This window comes from Mesoplodon densirostris, chromosome 12 (genome assembly GCF_025265405.1).
Source record: "Mesoplodon densirostris isolate mMesDen1 chromosome 12, mMesDen1 primary haplotype, whole genome shotgun sequence".
Taxonomy (NCBI): domain Eukaryota; kingdom Metazoa; phylum Chordata; class Mammalia; order Artiodactyla; family Ziphiidae; genus Mesoplodon; species Mesoplodon densirostris.
In genome coordinates this window covers 103,972,082-103,996,742 of record NC_082672.1, presented here as the reverse complement: position 1 = coordinate 103,996,742, position 24,661 = coordinate 103,972,082, and the positions used below count along the sequence as shown (strand labels likewise).

Genomic DNA, 24,661 nt, shown 5'->3' with positions numbered 1-24,661 from the left:
GGAACCCGCGATGGGAGGCGAGTGGGCTCTCCGCAGAGGCCAGCTTAGCCCGCAGGAGCTGCCTGTGAGCAGGGGGCGGGAGGGCACTGCCGCCCTGTGGCTGCTGGGCTTCCCGGATCGCGGCTCTCTGCGCACGGGTCGCAGGGTCCTGTGACTCTGTATCCCCTCCCTCAAACCGCCCCCCTCGCGAGGCCGCGCCGCTGGGTGCCCTGTGTCGACAGGCAGAACCCCACTGCCCGCCCCTCTCAGACCCGCCTCGGCCCGCCTCGATGGTCCCCGCGCACTCAGCCAGCGGCCTCTGCTGTGTCTGCTGCTCCTGCTGGGTCTGCTGCTGCGTCCGGTTACCCGTGAAGACCACGCCGGGCACCTCCAGCACCCCAAGTCCGCGGGAGCGCACGCGGGCCCTGATGCGGGACTTCCTGCTTGTGGACGGGTGGCTGCAGTGTGTGCAGGCTGCTGGGGGCCGCTGGGGGCCTAGCCCGGCCCCGGGCAGGGCAGGAGGTCCGGAGCATGCAGAGCTAGTGGGGAGGTTCCCTCACACCACCCCTGGATGTCCTCTCCATCATCTATGGATGCCCTTCCCCTCCTCTGTCATCCCCTCCCTGGTGGGAACCCCTCAGCCCAGGCCTCAGCTGCTCCTAGTTTGGTCTGTGTGACAGTGGGAGGTGGGGGACCCACAGGCTGGCCCAGGCCAGGCAATGTGTCCTGCCTCATCCCAAGACCTAAGGAGCCCACCTATTTGCCTTGACCTCCCTCCAGCCACAACGACATGCCCCTGGTCCTGAGGCAGTTTTACCACCACGGGATACAGGATGTTAATCTGCGCAATTTCTGCCATGGCCAGACCAGCGTGGACAGGCTGAAAAATGATCTCGTGGGTGCCCAGGTACCAAAGGGACACACAAGGTGCCACCATGGCTGCTGGGGAATGTGGGGCAGTTTGGGGGCCTCAGAGACCACAGGTTAGTCACATTGGAACTAAGTTACCATAGTGACCTAGAAAGTGCCATGCCATGGATGCTGGGGGAACAGGGGTCACAGTGAGCCAACCTGATGGGCATCCAAGTACCACAGAAAAAGCAACGCATTACATGTGACTTCTGGGCACACTGAGTGTTGTGCCAGCTGAGGAGGCGATGAGAAGCCCAAGGAGCTCCAAAGCCCAAACTAAGCCCTTGCCTTCCCTCAGTTCTGGTGAGCCTACATCCCATGCCGGACCCACGAACGCGATGCTGTGCGCCTCACCCTGGAGCAACTTCACCTCATCTGCCTCACATGTGCCTCCTATTCTGAGCTGGAGCTTGTGACCTCAGTTAAAGGTAGACGGGGGACTTCCCTGGTAGTCCAGAGGTGAAGACTCCACGCTTCCACTGCAGGGGCCTCGGGTTTGATCCCCAGTGGGGGAACTAAGAGCCCTCATGCTGCGCGGCACGGCCAAAAAAACAAAACAAAATGGTAAAGTGACTGGTGGTGGTAGGTGTTAGGGACTTCAGTTAGCTACCCCTGCCTCTGAAAATGATCATCTGACCTACCTGCCCCCAGCTCTCAACAATACCTGGAAGTTGGCTAGCCTCATTGGTGTGGAGGGCGGCCACTCACTGGACAGGAGCCTCTCCATCTTGCGTACCTTCTATGCGCTGGGTGTGCGCTACGTGACACTCACCCACACCTGCAACACGCCCTGGTGAGCACAGTGCAGATGGTAAGGGCCCAGTGAGGCAGGGATCTGCCCAAGATCACGCTGGGGCCCAAAGCAAGTTTACCCCTGGGATCCAGCCCTGAACCTGGGGTTGGGAGGGGAATGGAGGTTTGCAGAACAAGACTGAATCCCCAGAAGGGCCCTCCTACTGCCAGGCACAGCCCAGTTTGGGTCCCTCCTCTTGCATCAGGGAGTTGCAGGTGTAGACGGTTCGACAGAACCTCTTTCTACGCTCTTGTAGCCAAGTCATGGCCACCAGTCAGACTGCCTCCTGGCCATCCTGCAGGGCACAGAGCTCAGCAAAGGGTATCCACCCCTTCTACAGCAATGTCAGTCGGCTCACCGGCTTTGGCGAGGTAAGGACCCGGCTTCCGTACCCTGCCCCACATGAATGTACAGCCCCGCCTGTTCCCTACAGATAAATACACACAAGATAAATGCAGCCCTCATGCCCTCTCCCCATCCTGTCCCTGCAGAAGGTGGTGGCAGAAATGAACCGCCTGGGCACGATGGTGGACTTGGCCCATGTCTCGGATGCTGTGGCACGGCGAGCCCTACAAGTGTCACAGGCACCTGTCATCTTCTCCCACTCAGCTGCCCGGGGTATGTGCAAGAACACTCGCAATGTTCCTGATGATATCCTGCAGCTTCTGGTGAGAGACTGCCCTGGCCCTCAAACCTAAAGCAAGAGATTCAAACCAGGAGCCCTTGAACCTGAGCCTCTTCTCTCTCCATTTCCTCAAACGCCAGGTTAAATATCTTCTGCCCCCAAAACCCACGGTCCACAGCCCCTGAACTCTTCAGCCCTAGGTGGGGGTCTAGGTGGTAAGATACTCCTCCAAACCCGGAAACCCAGGGCCAACACACCACCCAGGCCAGGGCTGCGGCTCCTCCATTCACACAAACCCAGAGAGGAGATGACTCTGACCTCAAAGCCAGGGATGAACACCTTCCTCACAGGGGCCGAGAGAGTGAACAGGCAGCTGGCTGTGCTGGGGGCCAAGCTGACTGTCCACGGGTCCGCCCCTGCAGAAGAAGAACGGTGGCATCCTGATGGTGCCCTTGTCCGAGTGGGTGCTGCAGTGCAACCCGTTAGCCAACGTGTCTACTGTGGCAGGTGAGCCTCACCCTGGGCTCTCTGAAAACTCGGATTTGGAGCTGAAGCTGGGTCCAAATTTAGGGAGGATTTCAGAAGAGCCCCAGTGGTTTGACCCACCTACTGGCAATAGGTACAGCACCCAAAAACCCAAGAATGGACAGTACACAGCACCTTGGTGCCACGTGGAACTGGAGCCACAGAATCAAAACTGCGATACGGATGGGTATCAGGGAGGCTGTCAGACACTGCTTTATGTCAAACACATAAAGAAGGTATCCACTATCAGAACCGTTGGTTGACTGACTTTTTTTCACATCTTTCTGACAAAATTCGTGACGTTGTGAGTACCACAAGCGTCATTACACTTCTGTTCAAGATGTAATCTCAGGCTCACAATCATTGTTTAGCTTCTGTATACTGCAGTGTACATAAAGGTCTGTATTAGTCTGGTTGGGCTGTTAGAGTGAAATACTATAGACTGAATGACTTAAACAGCAGAAATTTATTTTCTCACAGTTCTGGAGGGTGGAAGTCCAAGATTAAGGCATTGAATACCATAAGAATTGGTTTCTGGTGAGAATAATCTTCCTGGCTTGCTGACGGCTGTCTTCTTGCAGTGTCCTCACACGGCCTTTCCTCTACGAGCAGAGGGAGAGAGATCTCTGGAATCTATTCCCCTTCTTATAAGGACACCATCAGTCCCTGTCAGATTATTACCTCACCCTTATGACTTCAGTTAACTTCAGTTACCTCCCTAAAGGACCTATCTCCTATCTTCTACAGTCAAATTAGGAGGGGCTTCAACATACAATTTTTCGGGGGACACAATTCAGTCCATAACAACAACTTAAGATAGCTTTCTCTGATTTTCAGTCTTTCACTAATACCTCCCTCTTTGTCTACGAGTTATTCAAGTTTCCTTAAATTTTTTTTTTAATTTTCTTACATTATCCCTTCCCTTTAAATGCTGTCTTCACTTCTTAATTGGCATTTCTTGCAAATGAAGGCACCTTTCCTCACAATATATTGATTACTCTCCCCACTGTAACACAGCGTCTTCTCCCATGACTTTCCCGAAATGGTTCCACTTTTGTTCATAAAAGCTTAGCCATCCAATCAGATGCTTTATTTTCAGTTCCCATAGCATGTTGCCTTTGGGAAACAACTGACTCCATTAAATGGTGCTTCTTTTAAAACTACCTTCCTTTATGTTTTATAGCAATCTTATGATTTCTGTTGGCATACCACCTAGCTTCTTTCTGATCATTCTTTTTATTTTTATTTTTCAGTTGTTACTCTCCTCACTCCTTAGCGTTAGATACTACATACAGTTGGCCTTCTTCTCACCTCTTATATACTCTCTCTCTTACTCCAGCAGCTTTGTTTACCATTTAATATATTATCTGCCAGGCGCCTTCCATCTGTTACCAACATCTCTCCCTCTGTCTTTGTCATTTCAGCCTTCGCTATGCTCTCTCAGCTCTCGCAGGCAGATCTATTGAACACAGGAATCTCAGTGGAAAATACGAGTACGTTATTTTTCTACTGAGTAAAGCCCTTACAGATCACATGGTCCTGATCCATCTTGCAGCCACGTCATCTGGACTATTTGCCCTCCCATGTCACAATAGCAGAGGACCAGACAAGAGGGACACTGGCTCCTAATGACCTCAGCTCAGAAGTGATACACTTGATTCTGCTTCTTTGCCACTGGCCACAACGAATCAAAGGAAAACAGTTGAACTACAAAGGAGGACGAAAAATGTAGATAAGCACATAGGATATTTGATGAGCACTATCTCGAGGTGACATCACCTCCCATCAAACTTTTATTTCACAGAGAAAACACAGACTATAAAGCAAAAACACCCCAAACTACCTTCTTCTCTTTACGTCCAAGAATAGCTTTTTGACATAGTTTATAAATACCTATTCTCACTTCCTCAGTATCTTCCATTCATTTTCACACCTCATTGGTATTGTTAAGGTTTTCCTCTTTAGAGATTTTATTTTGGCCCCCTCCCATTAAAAAGCTGCCCCCCTTCCATTAAAAATTACTCTTGCTTGATGCCAAGTAATTCTCTAGTTACCTTTTCTCTCTTCCTAATTTCACAGTGCAGTTGATCAAAAATTGTATTTATTCTCATTGTCTGTATTTTCTTATCTTTATGTACCTCGTGACTCACACAATTTTGCTCTTTTCTTTTTCTTTCTTTTTTTTTTTTTTTTTGCGGTATGCAGGCCTTTCACTGTTGTTTCCCATTGTGGAGCACAGGCTCCGGTGGCGCAGGCCCAGCCACCACGGCTCACGGGCCCAGCCGCTCCGCGGCATTTGGGATCTTCCCGGACCAGGGCACAAACCCATGTCCCCTGCATCGGCAGGCGGACTCCCAACCACTGCGCCACCAGGGAAGCCCTGCTCTTTTCTTCTTACTTATCTGCACTGGAATTGCATTCACCAACATTTAATTTGTGATTAAATTGAGTGAATATTGTTTGGTCATTCTGTCACCTTTCAGCAATGTTTGATTTTGTTGATCAAACTTGTCATCTCAGAAAAATCTTTCACCTTAACAACAGTAGCATCTTAACCTGCTACTTCTTCCTCCTGCCTCTGGACATCCTTATCTCTTTCATTGGGCACTCTCACTCTGCCCTCTGCCAAAAGATGTGTATTTCTCAGAAGCTCTCTTCTGCCCTTGATAGATGGTCTCATCTACTCTTGTGATTCCAGCCACCATATATATCACAGATCTTGACCTAAAACTTACATCTCTCTCTCCTGAGTCTCTTACAAACTTAGCTAATTGCCAACTGAACAACTCTGCCCAAATATAACATGGACACTTCAAATTAATTATGTGACGTTACTGAACGATTAATTTTACCTTCAATACTTACTTCCACTATTCATCTCTCTACATCATTTAGACCACCACTATTTGTACACTTGTCCAAGTTGGATACTGGGGGAACACGCAAGACTCTGGACTCTGACAACCCTCAGAATGGGAGAAAATAGTTGCAAACGAAGCAACTGACAAGGGATTCATCTCCAAAAAATATAAACATAAATAAATTTGTAAACTATATAAGCAACTCATGCAGATCAATATCCACAAAAACAACCCAATGAAACAATGGACGGAAGACGTAAATAGACATTTCTCCAAAGATGGCCAACAAACACATGAAAAGATGCTCAACATCACGAGTTATGAGAGAAATGCAAATCAACACTACAAGGAGGTATCACCTCACACCGGTCAGAATGGCCATCATCAAAAAATCTACAAACAATAAATGCTGGAGAGGATGTGGAGAAAACGGAACGCTCCTACACTGTTGGTGGGAGTGTAAATTGGTACAGCCACTAGGGAGAGCAGTATGGAGGTTCCTTAAAAAAACTACAAATAGAACTACCATATGACCCAGCAATCCCACTACTGGGCCTATACCCTGAGAAAACCATAATTCAAAAGGAGTCATGTACCAAAATGTTCATTGCAGCTCTATTTACAATAGCCAGGAGATGGAAACAACCTCAGTGTCCATCGTCGGATGAATGGATAAAGAAGATGTGGCACACATATACAGTGGAATATTACTCAGCCATAAAAAGAAACGAAACTGAGCTATTTGTAATGAGGTGGATGGACCTAGAGTCTGTCATACAGAGTGAAGGAAGTCAGAAAGAGAAAGACAAATACCGTAGGCTAACACACACACACACACACATATATATATATATATATATATATGGAATTTAAGAAAAAAAATGTCATGAAGAACCTAGGGGTAAGACAGGAATAAAGACACAGACCTACTAGAGAATGGACTTGGGGATATGGGGAGGGCGAAGGGTAAGCCATGACAAAGTGAGAGAGTGGCATGGACATATATACACTACCAAACGTAAAATGGATAGCTAGTGGGAAGCAGCCGCATAGCACAGAGAGATCAGCTCGGTGCTTTGTGACCACCTAGAGGGGTGGGATAGGGAGGGTGGGAGGGAGGGAGATGCAAGAGGGAAAGATATGGGAACTTATGTATAACTGATTCACTTTGGTATAAAGCAGAAACTAACACACCATTGTAAAGCCATTATACTCCAATAAAGATGTTAAAAAAAGAACACTTGTTTTTTCTTTTGTTTTGTTTTTTGTTTTTTACCTTTTAGTTTAAATTTTAGTTCCTGCCCCCAAACATCCATTAAGCCCCCAGGAGAAGGAAAAGGGGATGTGACTAGCAATAGAGAGAAACTTTCTTCACAACAATGGCCATGGCAAGCTTAGGCACTTTTGGTGAAATCTCTCTGGGAAGTACTGGCAGAGGAATAAAAGGCAAACTGACACAGAAGTATTGCCTGGTGTGCATTTCCAGGCTCTGCCTTCTTTCTCATGTCTTGGCGGCAGGTGGAGGAAGAGGAGAAAAGGTTAAAACTTTTGTATCAACCGGCAGAATAAGCTTATAACATCCTCTCACTAGCTCTGCATGGGTTCTAGTCTCTGCAGCACTACATAAGCTTTGCCCAAAGTAATGAACAGTTGAAAGTCCAACGTAATACTTCACCAAACAACTTAAAAATGCTTGCACACTGGAAAGGATTCAGTTGCAGAGAACACAAATGGACCCAGAGCAACTTTTGCCAAAAGAGAATATTGTGCTAAATGTACAGCCATAGCTCTTTTCCATATGAAGAAACAGTCAGAAGGATAAAAGAACTTGGTCAAAATCACACAAGCAAGTAGGACAGAATCTGGTCTGTCTGTCGTAAGGGTTGTGTTCTTTAACCACCAGGCTAGCTTTTCCCAAACCTGATGCATGCACAGAATAACTATACACCTCTGTTTGCCTTGACTATTCCCTGTTTATACGTATGCCTGCTGCAGTTTTTAATATTGCCCACTTTGACTCCCCAAAGCAACCGAGAACACACAATAATTTGGTCACTCTATCCATGGACCACTGTGGTGGGACTGCCCAGGAAGCTTAAAAGTGCAGCCTCCCGAGCCCTACTCCAGATCTAGAGAAGTTTTCTTAGGGTTGGCTCAAGAATCCAGGTACAAGTCTTTTTCAGTGCTTTTGTGAGTCTCTCGCTCTCGTAAGTTAATAAACCATTTATTCCGCCTTCCCCAGATGCCCAGCCAGGTCCTGTTAAGGTAGGAGTCCCCCCGCCACATCACAGGGATGCTCCCAGTCAAGTAATCTCTGGAGCCGTGGAGAATCTGAATGGTCTCATGCTGGCCCACCTGCCATGACAAACCTCCTCCAGAGCATTCCCCTTCACAGTTTACATTCTACCACTCCCAAAGGCAGTCCGCTCCAATGAGGCCTGACTTCGTCTGTCCTAACGTGTACCCGCTGATTCAAGCAGTTTAGGAAGAGAAGGTGCTGTGCTTCTCAACCACGGTGGCCCAACCTCTAAAATGGTAGTCGAAGCAGTCTCTACCTCCTGGGAACAACGCCTCTGCAACAGCCCCATTAAACGAATGTCCCATCTTTGCTTTTTCAGGGTCGGCCAACGGGGAGTCCCCTCCTCAAGAAGGTTCTCTCTCATTGCCACACTATCAGAGGCTGCCCCGAATGTGCTTGCTTCCTGTGGGCCTGATCAGGCTAAGGGCAGAGTTGTCTCTTTCCTGCTCTGAGGCGGACCGAATCGCCTTAGTAACACCTCTTCACACTGTTGACCATGTTTCTCACGGGGGCTGCTGCTGAGTCTTTATCTCATCCTTTCATGGTGGAGAGAGAGGATTCTAATGACTTTTACTTCTAGGGGAGAGGGGCCTGTAGCGATTATGTTGTCATTTTGTGTTATGTCCTTTTGTCATGAATTTGTTTTCAATTTCATGTTAAAATGGGCCCACCATTCCCACTTTGTGAGGTCATTCAGCACCCGCATTTTGCACCTTTAACATCTCTCTCAGTATCACTTGGAAATGTTTGAAATGGCAGGAGCTTGTCCTCACATTCCTATCAGCTGTAAACCCGGAGCCCCGACATGAACCTAACCATTGAGCAGAACGCCTCTCCACTACCTGTGTACCACTGCGAAGGCCCCTTAACCTCTTGGTTTTTTTAAGTCCTCAGTTGTAAAAATTTCAGGGTGCGATGAATTTATATTGGGGGCAGGACAAGGTCGAGAAGAGTGTGTCTTTGCTTTTATTCTTCCAAACTGGAATGTCTTCCCTCTCTTCCCCATGGGTCCAAATCTCACTTGTCCTTCAGGCCCACTGCAAAGGAGCCTTCCCTGATTCCCCAGTCCACACAAATCTCTGCCTCTTAGGGTAAGTGCCATACAACCTAGCTGTCTCATCTCTTACGTTAATCTTGCCTCTCAAGCCAATCACAGAATGTGGGTCTCTCTTGCCCTCCTGTGGCCCCTGGGGCTGTGCCAGACCACCAGCACGCCCCACCTGGGGTGTCTACTAGACTACGGCATTGGTGGGGAGGCCCAGGTGTGAGGGGCCAGGCAGAGTACCTCTGCCTCTACCCTGTTCTCCTCCAAAAAACTGCCCCTCCTCCTGAAGCCTGCCCCTCAAGTCACAGGTTCCATATATGACCTCACTGGGTAGTGATGCCCTCACAGGCCTTCTCACAGATTCCATGGTAACAGATTCCATGGTAACTGACAACCAAACAGATTCGCATCTGGTGGAGAACTGGTAGGGAAGTTTCTCTGACTGTCAGAGACAATGTCGGACTTCATAGGCTATATATACTCAACCCTGTGCTCTGTTCCCTGGGTGGGCAGTGCAGCAGGTACACCCAGACCGGCCACCTCCACAGGAGGTATGGGATACAATCCACCTCACCTGGCTGGCACATGTTTTTGTGGGGCCTGCCAACTATGTACAACTGAGCACACTCCCACATGTAAGTAATACCAGTGACCTGGGACACCTTCAGGGACCCACAGGGCTCACTGCTGAGGACAAGTGAAAGGTCATCCCTGGACAAGTGTGCAGGACGGTTCTAAGCTTTATAATGTAGCCTTCCCCTTTGGGCTACAGGATGCTTCCATTCAGACCCTTTCCTGAATGGCCTCTCAGCAAAAGACAAGTGCATTTTTGTTGGCAAACGGTAAATGGAGCAGTTTGAGGAAGAGGGCCACAATTAGAAGCACACCTTCAAACCCAGGCACCTCTGTGCTGTCATGCAGACATCTCTATCGGTCCTCTCAGACACATCCCATACTGAGTTGCTGAGTACTCGGGGACAGGGTGGTGCCATATTGATGGGAAGACCGGAAGAATGAAGGCGGGGGGGTGATGAAGTGCTAATGAGACTGGAGGGCTGAGGAGATGGTGTCCCAGGAGGCTGCGTTGATGTGAGCCTAGACTTGGTACCCAGACCCCGGTTCTGAGTCTCCTGATCACTCTGCCTCAGTATTTAGCCTTGTTCTAATCTAGATAAAAGTACCAGAGGGCTAGAGTTCAGTGTGGTTGAAACAGGCAGTATAACTGGGGCCCAAGAGGGGTTGCCAAGGTGAGAGGGGTTCTTAACAGATTTGTATTAGATTATTTCTTTCCAAAACTTGAAAGACATTTCCATTAAAGCCTCAGAAGTGACAGACTGCAAGAAATGTTTTCTCTGTTATGGAAGGGAGAGATGGAGAGGATCATGAGTGCAATTTCTTTCGGGTTCTACTGTTTTCCCTGGAAACGGTGAAGAGACTTCCTCATCTGCTGCAGCCGTAGGCTCTAGGGATTGCTTTTGCAGCCAGTGTCCCTTCTCTAGGGACTCATAGAGGTGATGGGCCAAGGCTGTGTTTTGGATGTCAAGTAGATTAAAGGTCTTCAGCCAGAAACTGGGAGAGACATGAGAGGGGGAAATTGTGGCAGGAGGCTGTGCACAGCACAAGTGACTGATCAGTTCTGGTTTTCTCTGCAGCAGCAGTGGCTCCCGTTTGTCCTCCCACACCCGGGCACTACCATGTCCTCTACCGAGGGTGTGGAGAAACGCAGTTGGGCTGGCATGGGGAGACATACTGCCTGGTTGGTGGCTACCGGGCCTACGGGGATGTTCCTTTGGCCCCACCAGCAAAGGTGGAAGCAGTGAAGCCAGTCCCCAGACGTGCTCCCAAACGAAAGCACTCTTCAGAAAGTTCGGACGAAGAGCTGGGCTGCTCCAGACCCAAAAACCGGCGACTGGAGCATGGTGGACCTGCTCCCTGAAGCAAGAACAGGATGGAGAGTCAGGCAGCATGCACCCTGCCCCGAGGTTCACATGCTCCTTTACTGCCAGCCCTTTCTGTCCCCAGTGGGGTCCCTTACTGCTCAATAAAATGTTGGTGTGTAACAGATTTCTAGGGTCGCCAGTGCTCAGACTTAGGTCACTACCCCTGTGCTAGGCACTCCTGCCACCTGGGAAAGGTTCCAAAGGTGGAACAGCTCCAGGGGGTGCCAGGGATCAGAGCAAAAACTTGAGAGGCTGGGGATGAAGGAGTTTGGGCACAGTCCCTAAAGCATCTCTGTGGTTGAGCTTCTGTGAGAAGGCACATCCCCAGAGAGAGAGAGAGAGAGAGAGAGAGAGAGAGAGAGAGAGAGTGTTGAGGAGAGGGGGTCTCTAGAGGAGGCAGCTACGGGGAGGGCCTGAGGCTGGAAATGGGGAATGGCGTGTGGCCTCTGAGTAAGCACAGGCACTTAAGCCCTTGAGGTTTCTGGGAAAGCTAGAGCCACGAGGGCCACGAGATAAGGCAAGTGTAGCAGCAGAACCCAGGTGCCAGGTCTTTCCTCAGAACCTATACTTCTCCACGAGGCCGGGCCTTCCACGCTGAGGTAGGAGGGATCCTGGCCAGAAGGTCAGCCAGCAGCTCTGGGAGGAAGGTTGCTGCGGTGGGGGCTCTGCTGCCATGGAAATCACTTCATTTCCTTCCACTCAAATAGCCTGCTGACTGGGTTCCTGCTCTGTTGAGTAAAAGGGTCGCTGACTCTCCCCAGAAGGTCGTTCAGTTCACATCCCCAAAGTCCCTCTATTCAGGCCCTGGGGAGGTGTAGCGACTCCTGAGGGCGCTCTTTCCTGAGGCTGGCTGACAGAAGTGGGAGAGGTTCCTGACAGTTCCCAGGCGCTGGTTGAAGTCCCCAGAGAATGGTTATGAAGGTTGGGGAGTCAAGTAGGTGGAGAGAGAAGGTCGGGCGCAGAGGGCCCCTTCCTGAATCCCGAGTTCACATGGTTACCCCCCCATTTCCAGAAACTATCTCTTCCCCCACACCAGCCCCCATGGCCCAGTCCCGGGAAACCGGGAGCCCAGAGCACTTGTGGCCACAGAGACACTGGCACGCAGCCCTCAGGGTGTGCGGGGCCGGCTGCAGGCAGCTGGGGACAAGGTGTGCTCCCGGGAGGCCTCCTGCTGAACGTGGCCCTCTGAGAGAAGCACCACAGCTTGGACAGGAAGGTTAAAGGCCGGGGAGAGCAACCTAGGGCGCCCCCTCGGAGCAGTGGGAGTGGGAAGAGGGGCAGGGGTGGAGGGAACCCGCGATGGGAGGCGAGTGGGCTCTCCGCAGAGGCCAGCTTAGCCCGCAGGAGCTGCCTGTGAGCAGGGGGCGGGAGGGCACTGCCGCCCTGTGGCTGCTGGGCTTCCCGGATCGCGGCTCTCTGCGCACGGGTCGCAGGGTCCTGTGACTCTGTATCCCCTCCCTCAAACCGCCCCCCTCGCGAGGCCGCGCCGCTGGGTGCCCTGTGTCGACAGGCAGAACCCCACTGCCCGCCCCTCTCAGACCCGCCTCGGCCCGCCTCGATGGTCCCCGCACACTCAGCCAGCGGCCTCTGCTGTGTCTGCTGCTCCTGCTGGGTCTGCTGCTGCGTCCGGTTACCCGTGAAGACCACGCCGGGCACCTCCAGCACCCCAAGTCCGCGGGAGCGCACGCGGGCCCTGATGCGGGACTTCCTGCTTGTGGACGGGTGGCTGCAGTGTGTGCAGGCTGCTGGGGGCCGCTGGGGGCCTAGCCCGGCCCCGGGCAGGGCAGGAGGTCCGGAGCATGCAGAGCTAGTGGGGAGGTTCCCTCACACCACCCCTGGATGTCCTCTCCATCATCTATGGATGCCCTTCCCCTCCTCTGTCATCCCCTCCCTGGTGGGAACCCCTCAGCCCAGGCCTCAGCTGCTCCTAGTTTGGTCTGTGTGACAGTGGGAGGTGGGGGACCCACAGGCTGGCCCAGGCCAGGCAATGTGTCCTGCCTCATCCCAAGACCTAAGGAGCCCACCTATTTGCCTTGACCTCCCTCCAGCCACAACGACATGCCCCTGGTCCTGAGGCAGTTTTACCACCACGGGATACAGGATGTTAATCTGCGCAATTTCTGCCATGGCCAGACCAGCGTGGACAGGCTGAAAAATGATCTCGTGGGTGCCCAGGTACCAAAGGGACACACAAGGTGCCACCATGGCTGCTGGGGAATGTGGGGCAGTTTGGGGGCCTCAGAGACCACAGGTTAGTCACATTGGAACTAAGTTACCATAGTGACCTAGAAAGTGCCATGCCATGGATGCTGGGGGAACAGGGGTCACAGTGAGCCAACCTGATGGGCATCCAAGTACCACAGAAAAAGCAACGCATTACATGTGACTTCTGGGCACACTGAGTGTTGTGCCAGCTGAGGAGGCGATGAGAAGCCCAAGGAGCTCCAAAGCCCAAACTAAGCCCTTGCCTTCCCTCAGTTCTGGTGAGCCTACATCCCATGCCGGACCCACGAACGCGATGCTGTGCGCCTCACCCTGGAGCAACTTCACCTCATCTGCCTCACATGTGCCTCCTATTCTGAGCTGGAGCTTGTGACCTCAGTTAAAGGTAGACGGGGGACTTCCCTGGTAGTCCAGAGGTGAAGACTCCACGCTTCCACTGCAGGGGCCTCGGGTTTGATCCCCAGTGGGGGAACTAAGAGCCCTCATGCTGCGCGGCACGGCCAAAAAAACAAAACAAAATGGTAAAGTGACTGGTGGTGGTAGGTGTTAGGGACTTCAGTTAGCTACCCCTGCCTCTGAAAATGATCATCTGACCTACCTGCCCCCAGCTCTCAACAATACCTGGAAGTTGGCTAGCCTCATTGGTGTGGAGGGCGGCCACTCACTGGACAGGAGCCTCTCCATCTTGCGTACCTTCTATGCGCTGGGTGTGCGCTACGTGACACTCACCCACACCTGCAACACGCCCTGGTGAGCACAGTGCAGATGGTAAGGGCCCAGTGAGGCAGGGATCTGCCCAAGATCACGCTGGGGCCCAAAGCAAGTTTACCCCTGGGATCCAGCCCTGAACCTGGGGTTGGGAGGGGAATGGAGGTTTGCAGAACAAGACTGAATCCCCAGAAGGGCCCTCCTACTGCCAGGCACAGCCCAGTTTGGGTCCCTCCTCTTGCATCAGGGAGTTGCAGGTGTAGACGGTTCGACAGAACCTCTTTCTACGCTCTTGTAGCCAAGTCATGGCCACCAGTCAGACTGCCTCCTGGCCATCCTGCAGGGCACAGAGCTCAGCAAAGGGTATCCACCCCTTCTACAGCAATGTCAGTCGGCTCACCGGCTTTGGCGAGGTAAGGACCCGGCTTCCGTACCCTGCCCCACATGAATGTACAGCCCCGCCTGTTCCCTACAGATAAATACACACAAGATAAATGCAGCCCTCATGCCCTCTCCCCATCCTGTCCCTGCAGAAGGTGGTGGCAGAAATGAACCGCCTGGGCACGATGGTGGACTTGGCCCATGTCTCGGATGCTGTGGCACGGCGAGCCCTACAAGTGTCACAGGCACCTGTCATCTTCTCCCACTCAGCTGCCCGGGGTATGTGCAAGAACACTCGCAATGTTCCTGATGATATCCTGCAGCTTCTGGTGAGAGACTGCCCTGGCCCTCAAACCTAAAGCAAGAGATTCAAACCAGGAGCCCTTGAACCTGAGCCTCTTCTCTCTCCATTTCCTCAAACGCCAGGTTAAATATCTTCTGCCCCCAAAACCCACGGTCCACAGCCCCTGAACTCTTCAGCCCTAGGTGGGGGTCTAGGTGGTAAGATACTCCTCCAAACCCGGAAACCCAGGGCCAACACACCACCCAGGCCAGGGCTGCGGCTCCTCCATTCACACAAACCCAGAGAGGAGATGACTCTGACCTCAAAGCCAGGGATGAACACCTTCCTCACAGGGGCCGAGAGAGTGAACAGGCAGCTGGCTGTGCTGGGGGCCAAGCTGACTGTCCACGGGTCCGCCCCTGCAGAAGAAGAACGGTGGCATCCTGATGGTGCCCTTGTCCGAGTGGGTGCTGCAGTGCAACCCGTTAGCCAACGTGTCTACTGTGGCAGGTGAGCCTCACCCTGGGCTCTCTGAAAACTCGGATTTGGAGCTGAAGCTGGGTCCAAATTTAGGGAGGATTTCAGAAGAGCCCCAGTGGTTTGACCCACCTACTGGCAATAGGTACAGCACCCAAAAACCCAAGAATGGACAGTACACAGCACCTTGGTGCCACGTGGAACTGGAGCCACAGAATCAAAACTGCGATACGGATGGGTATCAGGGAGGCTGTCAGACACTGCTTTATGTCAAACACATAAAGAAGGTATCCACTATCAGAACCGTTGGTTGACTGACTTTTTTTCACATCTTTCTGACAAAATTCGTGACGTTGTGAGTACCACAAGCGTCATTACACTTCTGTTCAAGATGTAATCTCAGGCTCACAATCATTGTTTAGCTTCTGTATACTGCAGTGTACATAAAGGTCTGTATTAGTCTGGTTGGGCTGTTAGAGTGAAATACTATAGACTGAATGACTTAAACAGCAGAAATTTATTTTCTCACAGTTCTGGAGGGTGGAAGTCCAAGATTAAGGCATTGAATACCATAAGAATTGGTTTCTGGTGAGAATAATCTTCCTGGCTTGCTGACGGCTGTCTTCTTGCAGTGTCCTCACACGGCCTTTCCTCTACGAGCAGAGGGAGAGAGATCTCTGGAATCTATTCCCCTTCTTATAAGGACACCATCAGTCCCTGTCAGATTATTACCTCACCCTTATGACTTCAGTTAACTTCAGTTACCTCCCTAAAGGACCTATCTCCTATCTTCTACAGTCAAATTAGGAGGGGCTTCAACATACAATTTTTCGGGGGACACAATTCAGTCCATAACAACAACTTAAGATAGCTTTCTCTGATTTTCAGTCTTTCACTAATACCTCCCTCTTTGTCTACGAGTTATTCAAGTTTCCTTAAATTTTTTTTTTAATTTTCTTACATTATCCCTTCCCTTTAAATGCTGTCTTCACTTCTTAATTGGCATTTCTTGCAAATGAAGGCACCTTTCCTCACAATATATTGATTACTCTCCCCACTGTAACACAGCGTCTTCTCCCATGACTTTCCCGAAATGGTTCCACTTTTGCTCATAAAAGTTTAGCCATCCAATCAGATGCTTTATTTTCAGTTCCCATAGCATGTTGCCTTTGGGAAACAACTGACTCCATTAAATGGTGCTTCTTTTAAAACTACCTTCCTTTATGTTTTATAGCAATCTTATGATTTCTGTTGGCATACCACCTAGCTTCTTTCTGATCATTCTTTTTATTTTTATTTTTCAGTTGTTACTCTCCTCACTCCTTAGCGTTAGATACTACATACAGTTGGCCTTCTTCTCACCTCTTATATACTCTCTCTCTTACTCCAGCAGCTTTGTTTACCATTTAATATATTATCTGCCAGGCGCCTTCCATCTGTTACCAACATCTCTCCCTCTGTCTTTGTCATTTCAGCCTTCGCTATGCTCTCTCAGCTCTCGCAGGCAGATCTATTGAACACAGGAATCTCAGTGGAAAATACGAGTACGTTATTTTTCTACTGAGTAAAGCCCTTACAGATCACATGGTCCTGATCCATCTTGCAGCCACGTCATCTGGACTATTTGCCCTCCCATGTCACAATAGCAGAGGACCAGACAAGAGGGACACTGGCTCCTAATGACCTCAGCTCAGAAGTGATACACTTGATTCTGCTTCTTTGCCACTGGCCACAACGAATCAAAGGAAAACAGTTGAACTACAAAGGAGGACGAAAAATGTAGATAAGCACATAGGATATTTGATGAGCACTATCTCGAGGTGACATCACCTCCCATCAAACTTTTATTTCACAGAGAAAACACAGACTATAAAGCAAAAACACCCCAAACTACCTTCTTCTCTTTACGTCCAAGAATAGCTTTTTGACATAGTTTATAAATACCTATTCTCACTTCCTCAGTATCTTCCATTCATTTTCACACCTCATTGGTATTGTTAAGGTTTTCCTCTTTAGAGATTTTATTTTGGCCCCCTCCCATTAAAAAGCTGCCCCCCTTCCATTAAAAATTACTCTTGCTTGATGCCAAGTAATTCTCTAGTTACCTTTTCTCTCTTCCTAATTTCACAGTGCAGTTGATCAAAAATTGTATTTATTCTCATTGTCTGTATTTTCTTATCTTTATGTACCTCGTGACTCACACAATTTTGCTCTTTTCTTTTTCTTTCTTTTTTTTTTTTTTTGCGGTATGCAGGCCTTTCACTGTTGTTTCCCATTGTGGAGCACAGGCTCCGGTGGCGCAGGCCCAGCCACCACGGCTCACGGGCCCAGCCGCTCCGCGGCATTTGGGATCTTCCCGGACCAGGGCACAAACCCATGTCCCCTGCATCGGCAGGCGGACTCCCAACCACTGCGCCACCAGGGAAGCCCTGCTCTTTTCTTCTTACTTATCTGCACTGGAATTGCATTCACCAACATTTAATTTGTGATTAAATTGAGTGAATATTGTTTGGTCATTCTGTCACCTTTCAGCAATGTTTGATTTTGTTGATCAAACTTGTCATCTCAGAAAAATCTTTCACCTTAACAACAGTAGCATCTTAACCTGCTACTTCTTCCTCCTGCCTCTGGACATCCTTATCTCTTTCATTGGGCACTCTCACTCTGCCCTCTGCCAAAAGATGTGTATTTCTCAGAAGCTCTCTTCTGCCCTTGATAGATGGTCTCATCTACTCTTGTGATTCCAGCCACCATATATATCACAGATCTTGACCTAAAACTTACATCTCTCTCTCCTGAGTCTCTTACAAACTTAGCTAATTGCCAACTGAACAACTCTGCCCAAATATAACATGGACACTTCAAATTAATTATGTGACGTTACTGAACGATTAATTTTACCTTCAATACTTACTTCCACTATTCATCTCTCTACATCATTTAGACCACCACTATTTGTACACTTGTCCAAGTTGGATACTGGGGGAACACGCAAGACTCTGGACTCTGACAACCCTCAGAATGGGAGAAAATAGTTGCAAACGAAGCAACTGACAAGGGATTCATCTCCAAAAAATATAAACATAAATAAATTTGTAAACTATATAAGCAACTCATGCAGATCAATATCCACAAAAACAACCCAATGAAACAATGGACGGAAGACGTAAATAGACATTTCTCCAAAGATGGCCAACAAACACATGAAAAGATGCTCAACATCACGAGTTATGAGAGAAATGCAAATCAACACTACAAGGAGGTATCACCTCACACCGGTCAGAATGGCCATCATCAAAAAATCTACAAACAATAAATGCTGGAGAGGATGTGGAGAAAACGGAATGCTCCTACACTGTTGGTGGGAGTGTAAATTGGTACAGCCACTAGGGAGAGCAGTATGGAGGTTCCTTAAAAAAACTACAAATAGAACTACCATATGACCCAGCAATCCCACTACTGGGCCTATACCCTGAGAAAACCATAATTCAAAAGGAGTCATGTACCAAAATGTTCATTGCAGCTCTATTTACAATAGCCAGGAGATGGAAACAACCTCAGTGTCCATCGTCGGATGAATGGATAAAGAAGATGTGGCACACATATACAGTGGAATATTACTCAGCCATAAAAAGAAACGAAACTGAGCTATTTGTAATGAGGTGGATGGACCTAGAGTCTGTCATACAGAGTGAAGGAAGTCAGAAAGAGAAAGACAAATACCGTAGGCTAACACACACACACATATATATATATATATATATATATATGGAATTTAAGAAAAAAAATGTCATGAAGAACCTAGGGGTAAGACAGGAATAAAGACACAGACCTACTAGAGAATGGACTTGGGGATATGGGGAGGGCGAAGGGTAAGCCATGACAAAGTGAGAGAGTGGCATGGACATATATACACTACCAAACGTAAAATGGATAGCTAGTGGGAAGCAGCCGCATAGCACAGAGAGATCAGCTCGGTGCTTTGTGACCACCTAGAGGGGTGGGATAGGGAGGGTGGGAGGGAGGGAGATGCAAGAGGGAAAGATATGGGAACTTATGTATAACTGATTCACTTTGGTATAAAGCAGAAACTAACACACCATTGTAAAGCCATTATACTCCAATAAAGATGTTAAAAAAAGAACACTTGTTTTTTCTTTTGTTTTGTTTTTTGTTTTTTACCTTTTAGTTTAAATTTTAGTTCCTGCCCCCAAACATCCATTAAGCCCCCAGGAGAAGGAAAAGGGGATGTGACTAGCAATAGAGAGAAACTTTCTTCACAACAATGGCCATGGCAAGCTTAGGCACTTTTGGTGAAATCTCTCTGGGAAGTACTGGCAGAGGAATAAAAGGCAAACTGACACAGAAGTATTGCCTGGTGTGCATTTCCAGGCTCTGCCTTCTTTCTCATGTCTTGGCGGCAGGTGGAGGAAGAGGAGAAAAGGTTAAAACTTTTGTATCAACCGGCAGAATAAGCTTATAACATCCTCTCACTAGCTCTGCATGGGTTCTAGTCTCTGCAGCACTACATAAGCTTTGCCCAAAGTAATGAACAGTTGAAAGTCCAACGTAATACTTCACCAAACAACTTAAAAATGCTTGCACACTGGAAAGGATTCAGTTGCAGAGAACACAAATGGACCCAGAGCAACTTTTGCCAAAAGAGAATATTGTGCTAAATGTACAGCCATAGCTCTTTTCCATATGAAGAAACAGTCAGAAGGATAAAAGAACTTGGTCAAAATCACACAAGCAAGTAGGACAGAATCTGGTCTGTCTGTCGTAAGGGTTGTGTTCTTTAACCACCAGGCTAGCTTTTCCCAAACCTGATGCATGCACAGAATAACTATACACCTCTGTTTGCCTTGACTATTCCCTGTTTATACGTATGCCTGCTGCAGTTTTTAATATTGCCCACTTTGACTCCCCAAAGCAACCGAGAACACACAATAATTTGGTCACTCTATCCATGGACCACTGTGGTGGGACTGCCCAGGAAGCTTAAAAGTGCAGCCTCCCGAGCCCTACTCCAGATCTAGAGAAGTTTTCTTAGGGTTGGCTCAAGAATCCAGGTACAAGTCTTTTTCAGTGCTTTTGTGAGTCTCTCGCTCTCGTAAGTTAATAAACCATTTATTCCGCCTTCCCCAGATGCCCAGCCAGGTCCTGTTAAGGTAGGAGTCCCCCCGCCACATCACAGGGATGCTCCCAGTCAAGTAATCTCTGGAGCCGTGGAGAATCTGAATGGTCTCATGCTGGCCCACCTGCCATGACAAACCTCCTCCAGAGCATTCCCCTTCACAGTTTACATTCTACCACTCCCAAAGGCAGTCCGCTCCAATGAGGCCTGACTTCGTCTGTCCTAACGTGTACCCGCTGATTCAAGCAGTTTAGGAAGAGAAGGTGCTGTGCTTCTCAACCACGGTGGCCCAACCTCTAAAATGGTAGTCGAAGCAGTCTCTACCTCCTGGGAACAACGCCTCTGCAACAGCCCCATTAAACGAATGTCCCATCTTTGCTTTTTCAGGGTCGGCCAACGGGGAGTCCCCTCCTCAAGAAGGTTCTCTCTCATTGCCACACTATCAGAGGCTGCCCCGAATGTGCTTGCTTCCTGTGGGCCTGATCAGGCTAAGGGCAGAGTTGTCTCTTTCCTGCTCTGAGGCGGACCGAATCGCCTTAGTAACACCTCTTCACACTGTTGACCATGTTTCTCACGGGGGCTGCTGCTGAGTCTTTATCTCATCCTTTCATGGTGGAGAGAGAGGATTCTAATGACTTTTACTTCTAGGGGAGAGGGGCCTGTAGCGATTATGTTGTCATTTTGTGTTATGTCCTTTTGTCATGAATTTGTTTTCAATTTCATGTTAAAATGGGCCCACCATTCCCACTTTGTGAGGTCATTCAGCACCCGCATTTTGCACCTTTAACATCTCTCTCAGTATCACTTGGAAATGTTTGAAATGGCAGGAGCTTGTCCTCACATTCCTATCAGCTGTAAACCCGGAGCCCCGACATGAACCTAACCATTGAGCAGAACGCCTCTCCACTACCTGTGTACCACTGCGAAGGCCCCTTAACCTCTTGGTTTTTTTAAGTCCTCAGTTGTAAAAATTTCAGGGTGCGATGAATTTATATTGGGGGCAGGACAAGGTCGAGAAGAGTGTGTCTTTGCTTTTATTCTTCCAAACTGGAATGTCTTCCCTCTCTTCCCCATGGGTCCAAATCTCACTTGTCCTTCAGGCCCACTGCAAAGGAGCCTTCCCTGATTCCCCAGTCCACACAAATCTCTGCCTCTTAGGGTAAGTGCCATACAACCTAGCTGTCTCGTCTCTTACGTTAATCTTGCCTCTCAAGCCAATCACAGAATGTGGGTCTCTCTTGCCCTCCTGTGGCCCCTGGGGCTGTGCCAGACCACCAGCACGCCCCACCTGGGGTGTCTACTAGACTACGGCATTGGTGGGGAGGCCCAGGTGTGAGGGGCCAGGCAGAGTACCTCTGCCTCTACCCTGTTCTCCTCCAAAAAACTGCCCCTCCTCCTGAAGCCTGCCCCTCAAGTCACAGGTTCCATATATGACCTCACTGGGTAGTGATGCCCTCACAGGCCTTCTCACAGATTCCATGGTAACAGATTCCATGGTAACTGACAACCAAACAGATTCGCATCTGGTGGAGAACTGGTAGGGAAGTTTCTCTGACTGTCAGAGACAATGTCGGACTTCATAGGCTATATATACTCAACCCTGTGCTCTGTTCCCTGGGTGGGCAGTGCAGCAGGTACACCCAGACCGGCCACCTCCACAGGAGGTATGGGATACAATCCACCTCACCTGGCTGGCACATGTTTTTGTGGGGCCTGCCAACTATGTACAACTGAGCACACTCCCACATGTAAGTAATACCAGTGACCTGGGACACCTTCAGGGACCCACAGGGCTCACTGCTGAGGACAAGTGAAAGGTCATCCCTGGACAAGTGTGCAGGACGGTTCTAAGCTTTATAATGTAGCCTTCCCCTTTGGGCTACAGGATGCTTCCATTCAGACCCTTTCCTGAATGGCCTCTCAGCAAAAGACAAGTGCATTTTTGTTGGCAAACGGTAAATGGAGCAGTTTGAGGAAGAGGGCCACAATTAGAAGCACACCTTCAAACCCAGGCACCTCTGTGCTGTCATGCAGACATCTCTATCGGTCCTCTCAGACACATCCCATACTGAGTTGCTGAGTACTCGGGGACAGGGTGGTGCCATATTGATGGGAAGACCGGAAGAATGAAGGCGGGGGGGTGATGAAGTGCTAATGAGACTGGAGGGCTGAGGAGATGGTGTCCCAGGAGGCTGCGTTGATGTGAGCCTAGACTTGGTACCCAGACCCCGGTTCTGAGTCTCCTGATCACTCTGCCTCAGTATTTAGCCTTGTTCTAATCTAGATAAAAGTACCAGAGGGCTAGAGTTCAGTGTGGTTGAAACAGGCAGTATAACTGGGGCCCAAGAGGGGTTGCCAAGGTGAGAGGGGTTCTTAACAGATTTGTATTAGATTATTTCTTTCCAAAACTTGAAAGACATTTCCATTAAAGCCTCAGAAGTGACAGACTGCAAGAAATGTTTTCTCTGTTATGGAAGGGAGAGATGGAGAGGATCATGAGTGCAATTTCTTTCGGGTTCTACTGTTTTCCCTGGAAACGGTGAAGAGACTTCCTCATCTGCTGCAGCCATAGGCTCTAGGGATTGCTTTTGCAGCCAGTGTCCCTTCTCTAGGGACTCATAGAGGTGATGGGCCAAGGCTGTGTTTTGGATGTCAAGTAGATTAAAGGTCTTCAGCCAGAAACTGGGAGAGACATGAGAGGGGGAAATTGTGGCAGGAGGCTGTGCACAGCACAAGTGACTGATCAGTTCTGGTTTTCTCTGCAGCAGCAGTGGCTCCCGTTTGTCCTCCCACACCCGGGCACTACCATGTCCTCTACCGAGGGTGTGGAGAAACGCAGTTGGGCTGGCATGGGGAGACATACTGCCTGGTTGGTGGCTACCGGGCCTACGGGGATGTTCCTTTGGCCCCACCAGCAAAGGTGGAAGCAGTGAAGCCAGTCCCCAGACGTGCTCCCAAACGAAAGCACTCTTCAGAAAGTTCGGACGAAGAGCTGGGCTGCTCCAGACCCAAAAACCGGCGACTGGAGCATGGTGGACCTGCTCCCTGAAGCAAGAACAGGATGGAGAGTCAGGCAGCATGCACCCTGCCCCGAGGTTCACATGCTCCTTTACTGCCAGCCCTTTCTGTCCCCAGTGGGGTCCCTTACTGCTCAATAAAATGTTGGTGTGTAACAGATTTCTAGGGTCGCCAGTGCTCAGACTTAGGTCACTACCCCTGTGCTAGGCACTCCTGCCACCTGGGAAAGGTTCCAAAGGTGGGACAGCTCCAGGGGGTGCCAGGGATCAGAGCAAAAACTTGAGAGGCTGGGGATGAATGAGTTTGGGCACAGTCCCTAAAGCATCTCTGTGGTTGAGCTTCTGTGAGAAGGCACATCCCCAGAGAGAGAGAGAGAGAGAGAGAGAGAGAGAGAGAGAGAGAGAGAGTGTTGAGGAGAGGGGGTCTCTAGAGGAGGCAGCTACGGGGAGGGCCTGAGGCTGGAAATGGGGAATGGCGTGTGGCCTCTGAGTAAGCACAGGCACTTAAGCCCTTGAGGTTTCTGGGAAAGCTAGAGCCACGAGGGCCACGAGATAAGGCAAGTGTAGCAGCAGAACCCAGGTGCCAGGTCTTTCCTCAGAACCTATACTTCTCCACGAGGCCGGGCCTTCCACGCTGAGGTAGGAGGGATCCTGGCCAGAAGGTCAGCCAGCAGCTCTGGGAGGAAGGTTGCTGCGGTGGGGGCTCTGCTGCCATGGAAATCACTTCATTTCCTTCCACTCAAATAGCCTGCTGACTGGGTTCCTGCTCTGTTGAGTAAAAGGGTCGCTGACTCTCCCCAGAAGGTCGTTCAGTTCACATCCCCAAAGTCCCTCTATTCAGGCCCTGGGGAGGTGTAGCGACTCCTGAGGGCGCTCTTTCCTGAGGCTGGCTGACAGAAGTGGGAGAGGTTCCTGACAGTTCCCAGGCGCTGGTTGAAGTCCCCAGAGAATGGTTATGAAGGTTGGGGAGTCAAGTAGGTGGAGAGAGAAGGTCGGGCGCAGAGGGCCCCTTCCTGAATCCCGAGTTCACATGGTTACCCCCCCATTTCCAGAAACTATCTCTTCCCCCACACCAGCCCCCATGGCCCAGTCCCGGGAAACCGGGAGCCCAGAGCACTTGTGGCCACAGAGACACTGGCACGCAGCCCTCAGGGTGTGCGGGGCCGGCTGCAGGCAGCTGGGGACAAGGTGTGCTCCCGGGAGGCCTCCTGCTGAACGTGGCCCTCTGAGAGAAGCACCACAGCTTGGACAGGAAGGTTAAAGGCCGGGGAGAGCAACCTAGGGCGCCCCCTCGGAGCAGTGGGAGTGGGAAGAGGGGCAGGGGTGGAGGGAACCCGCGATGGGAGGCGAGTGGGCTCTCCGCAGAGGCCAGCTTAGCCCGCAGGAGCTGCCTGTGAGCAGGGGGCGGGAGGGCACTGCCGCCCTGTGGCTGCTGGGCTTCCCGGATCGCGGCTCT

The 24,661-nt window shown here is 50.1% G+C and overlaps 2 protein-coding genes across 2 annotated transcripts; both read left to right on the top strand.

Moving 5' to 3' along the window:
* The first annotated feature begins 10 nt into the window (after positions 1 to 10).
* Positions 11 to 12,154, top strand: LOC132499924 (dipeptidase 2-like). Its single transcript, XM_060114587.1, is given in 9 exon segments — positions 11 to 64; positions 222 to 433; positions 760 to 886; positions 1,190 to 1,319; positions 1,543 to 1,684; positions 1,986 to 2,055; positions 2,176 to 2,352; positions 2,732 to 3,021; positions 11,992 to 12,154. Coding segments are annotated over 9 exon segments (1,365 nt in total).
* Positions 12,155 to 12,278: 124 nt separating this feature from the next.
* On the top strand, positions 12,279 to 24,420 carry LOC132499923 (dipeptidase 2-like). Its single transcript, XM_060114586.1, is given in 9 exon segments — positions 12,279 to 12,332; positions 12,490 to 12,701; positions 13,028 to 13,154; positions 13,458 to 13,587; positions 13,811 to 13,952; positions 14,254 to 14,323; positions 14,444 to 14,620; positions 15,000 to 15,289; positions 24,258 to 24,420. Coding segments are annotated over 9 exon segments (1,365 nt in total).
* The last annotated feature ends 241 nt before the right edge of the window (positions 24,421 to 24,661 follow it).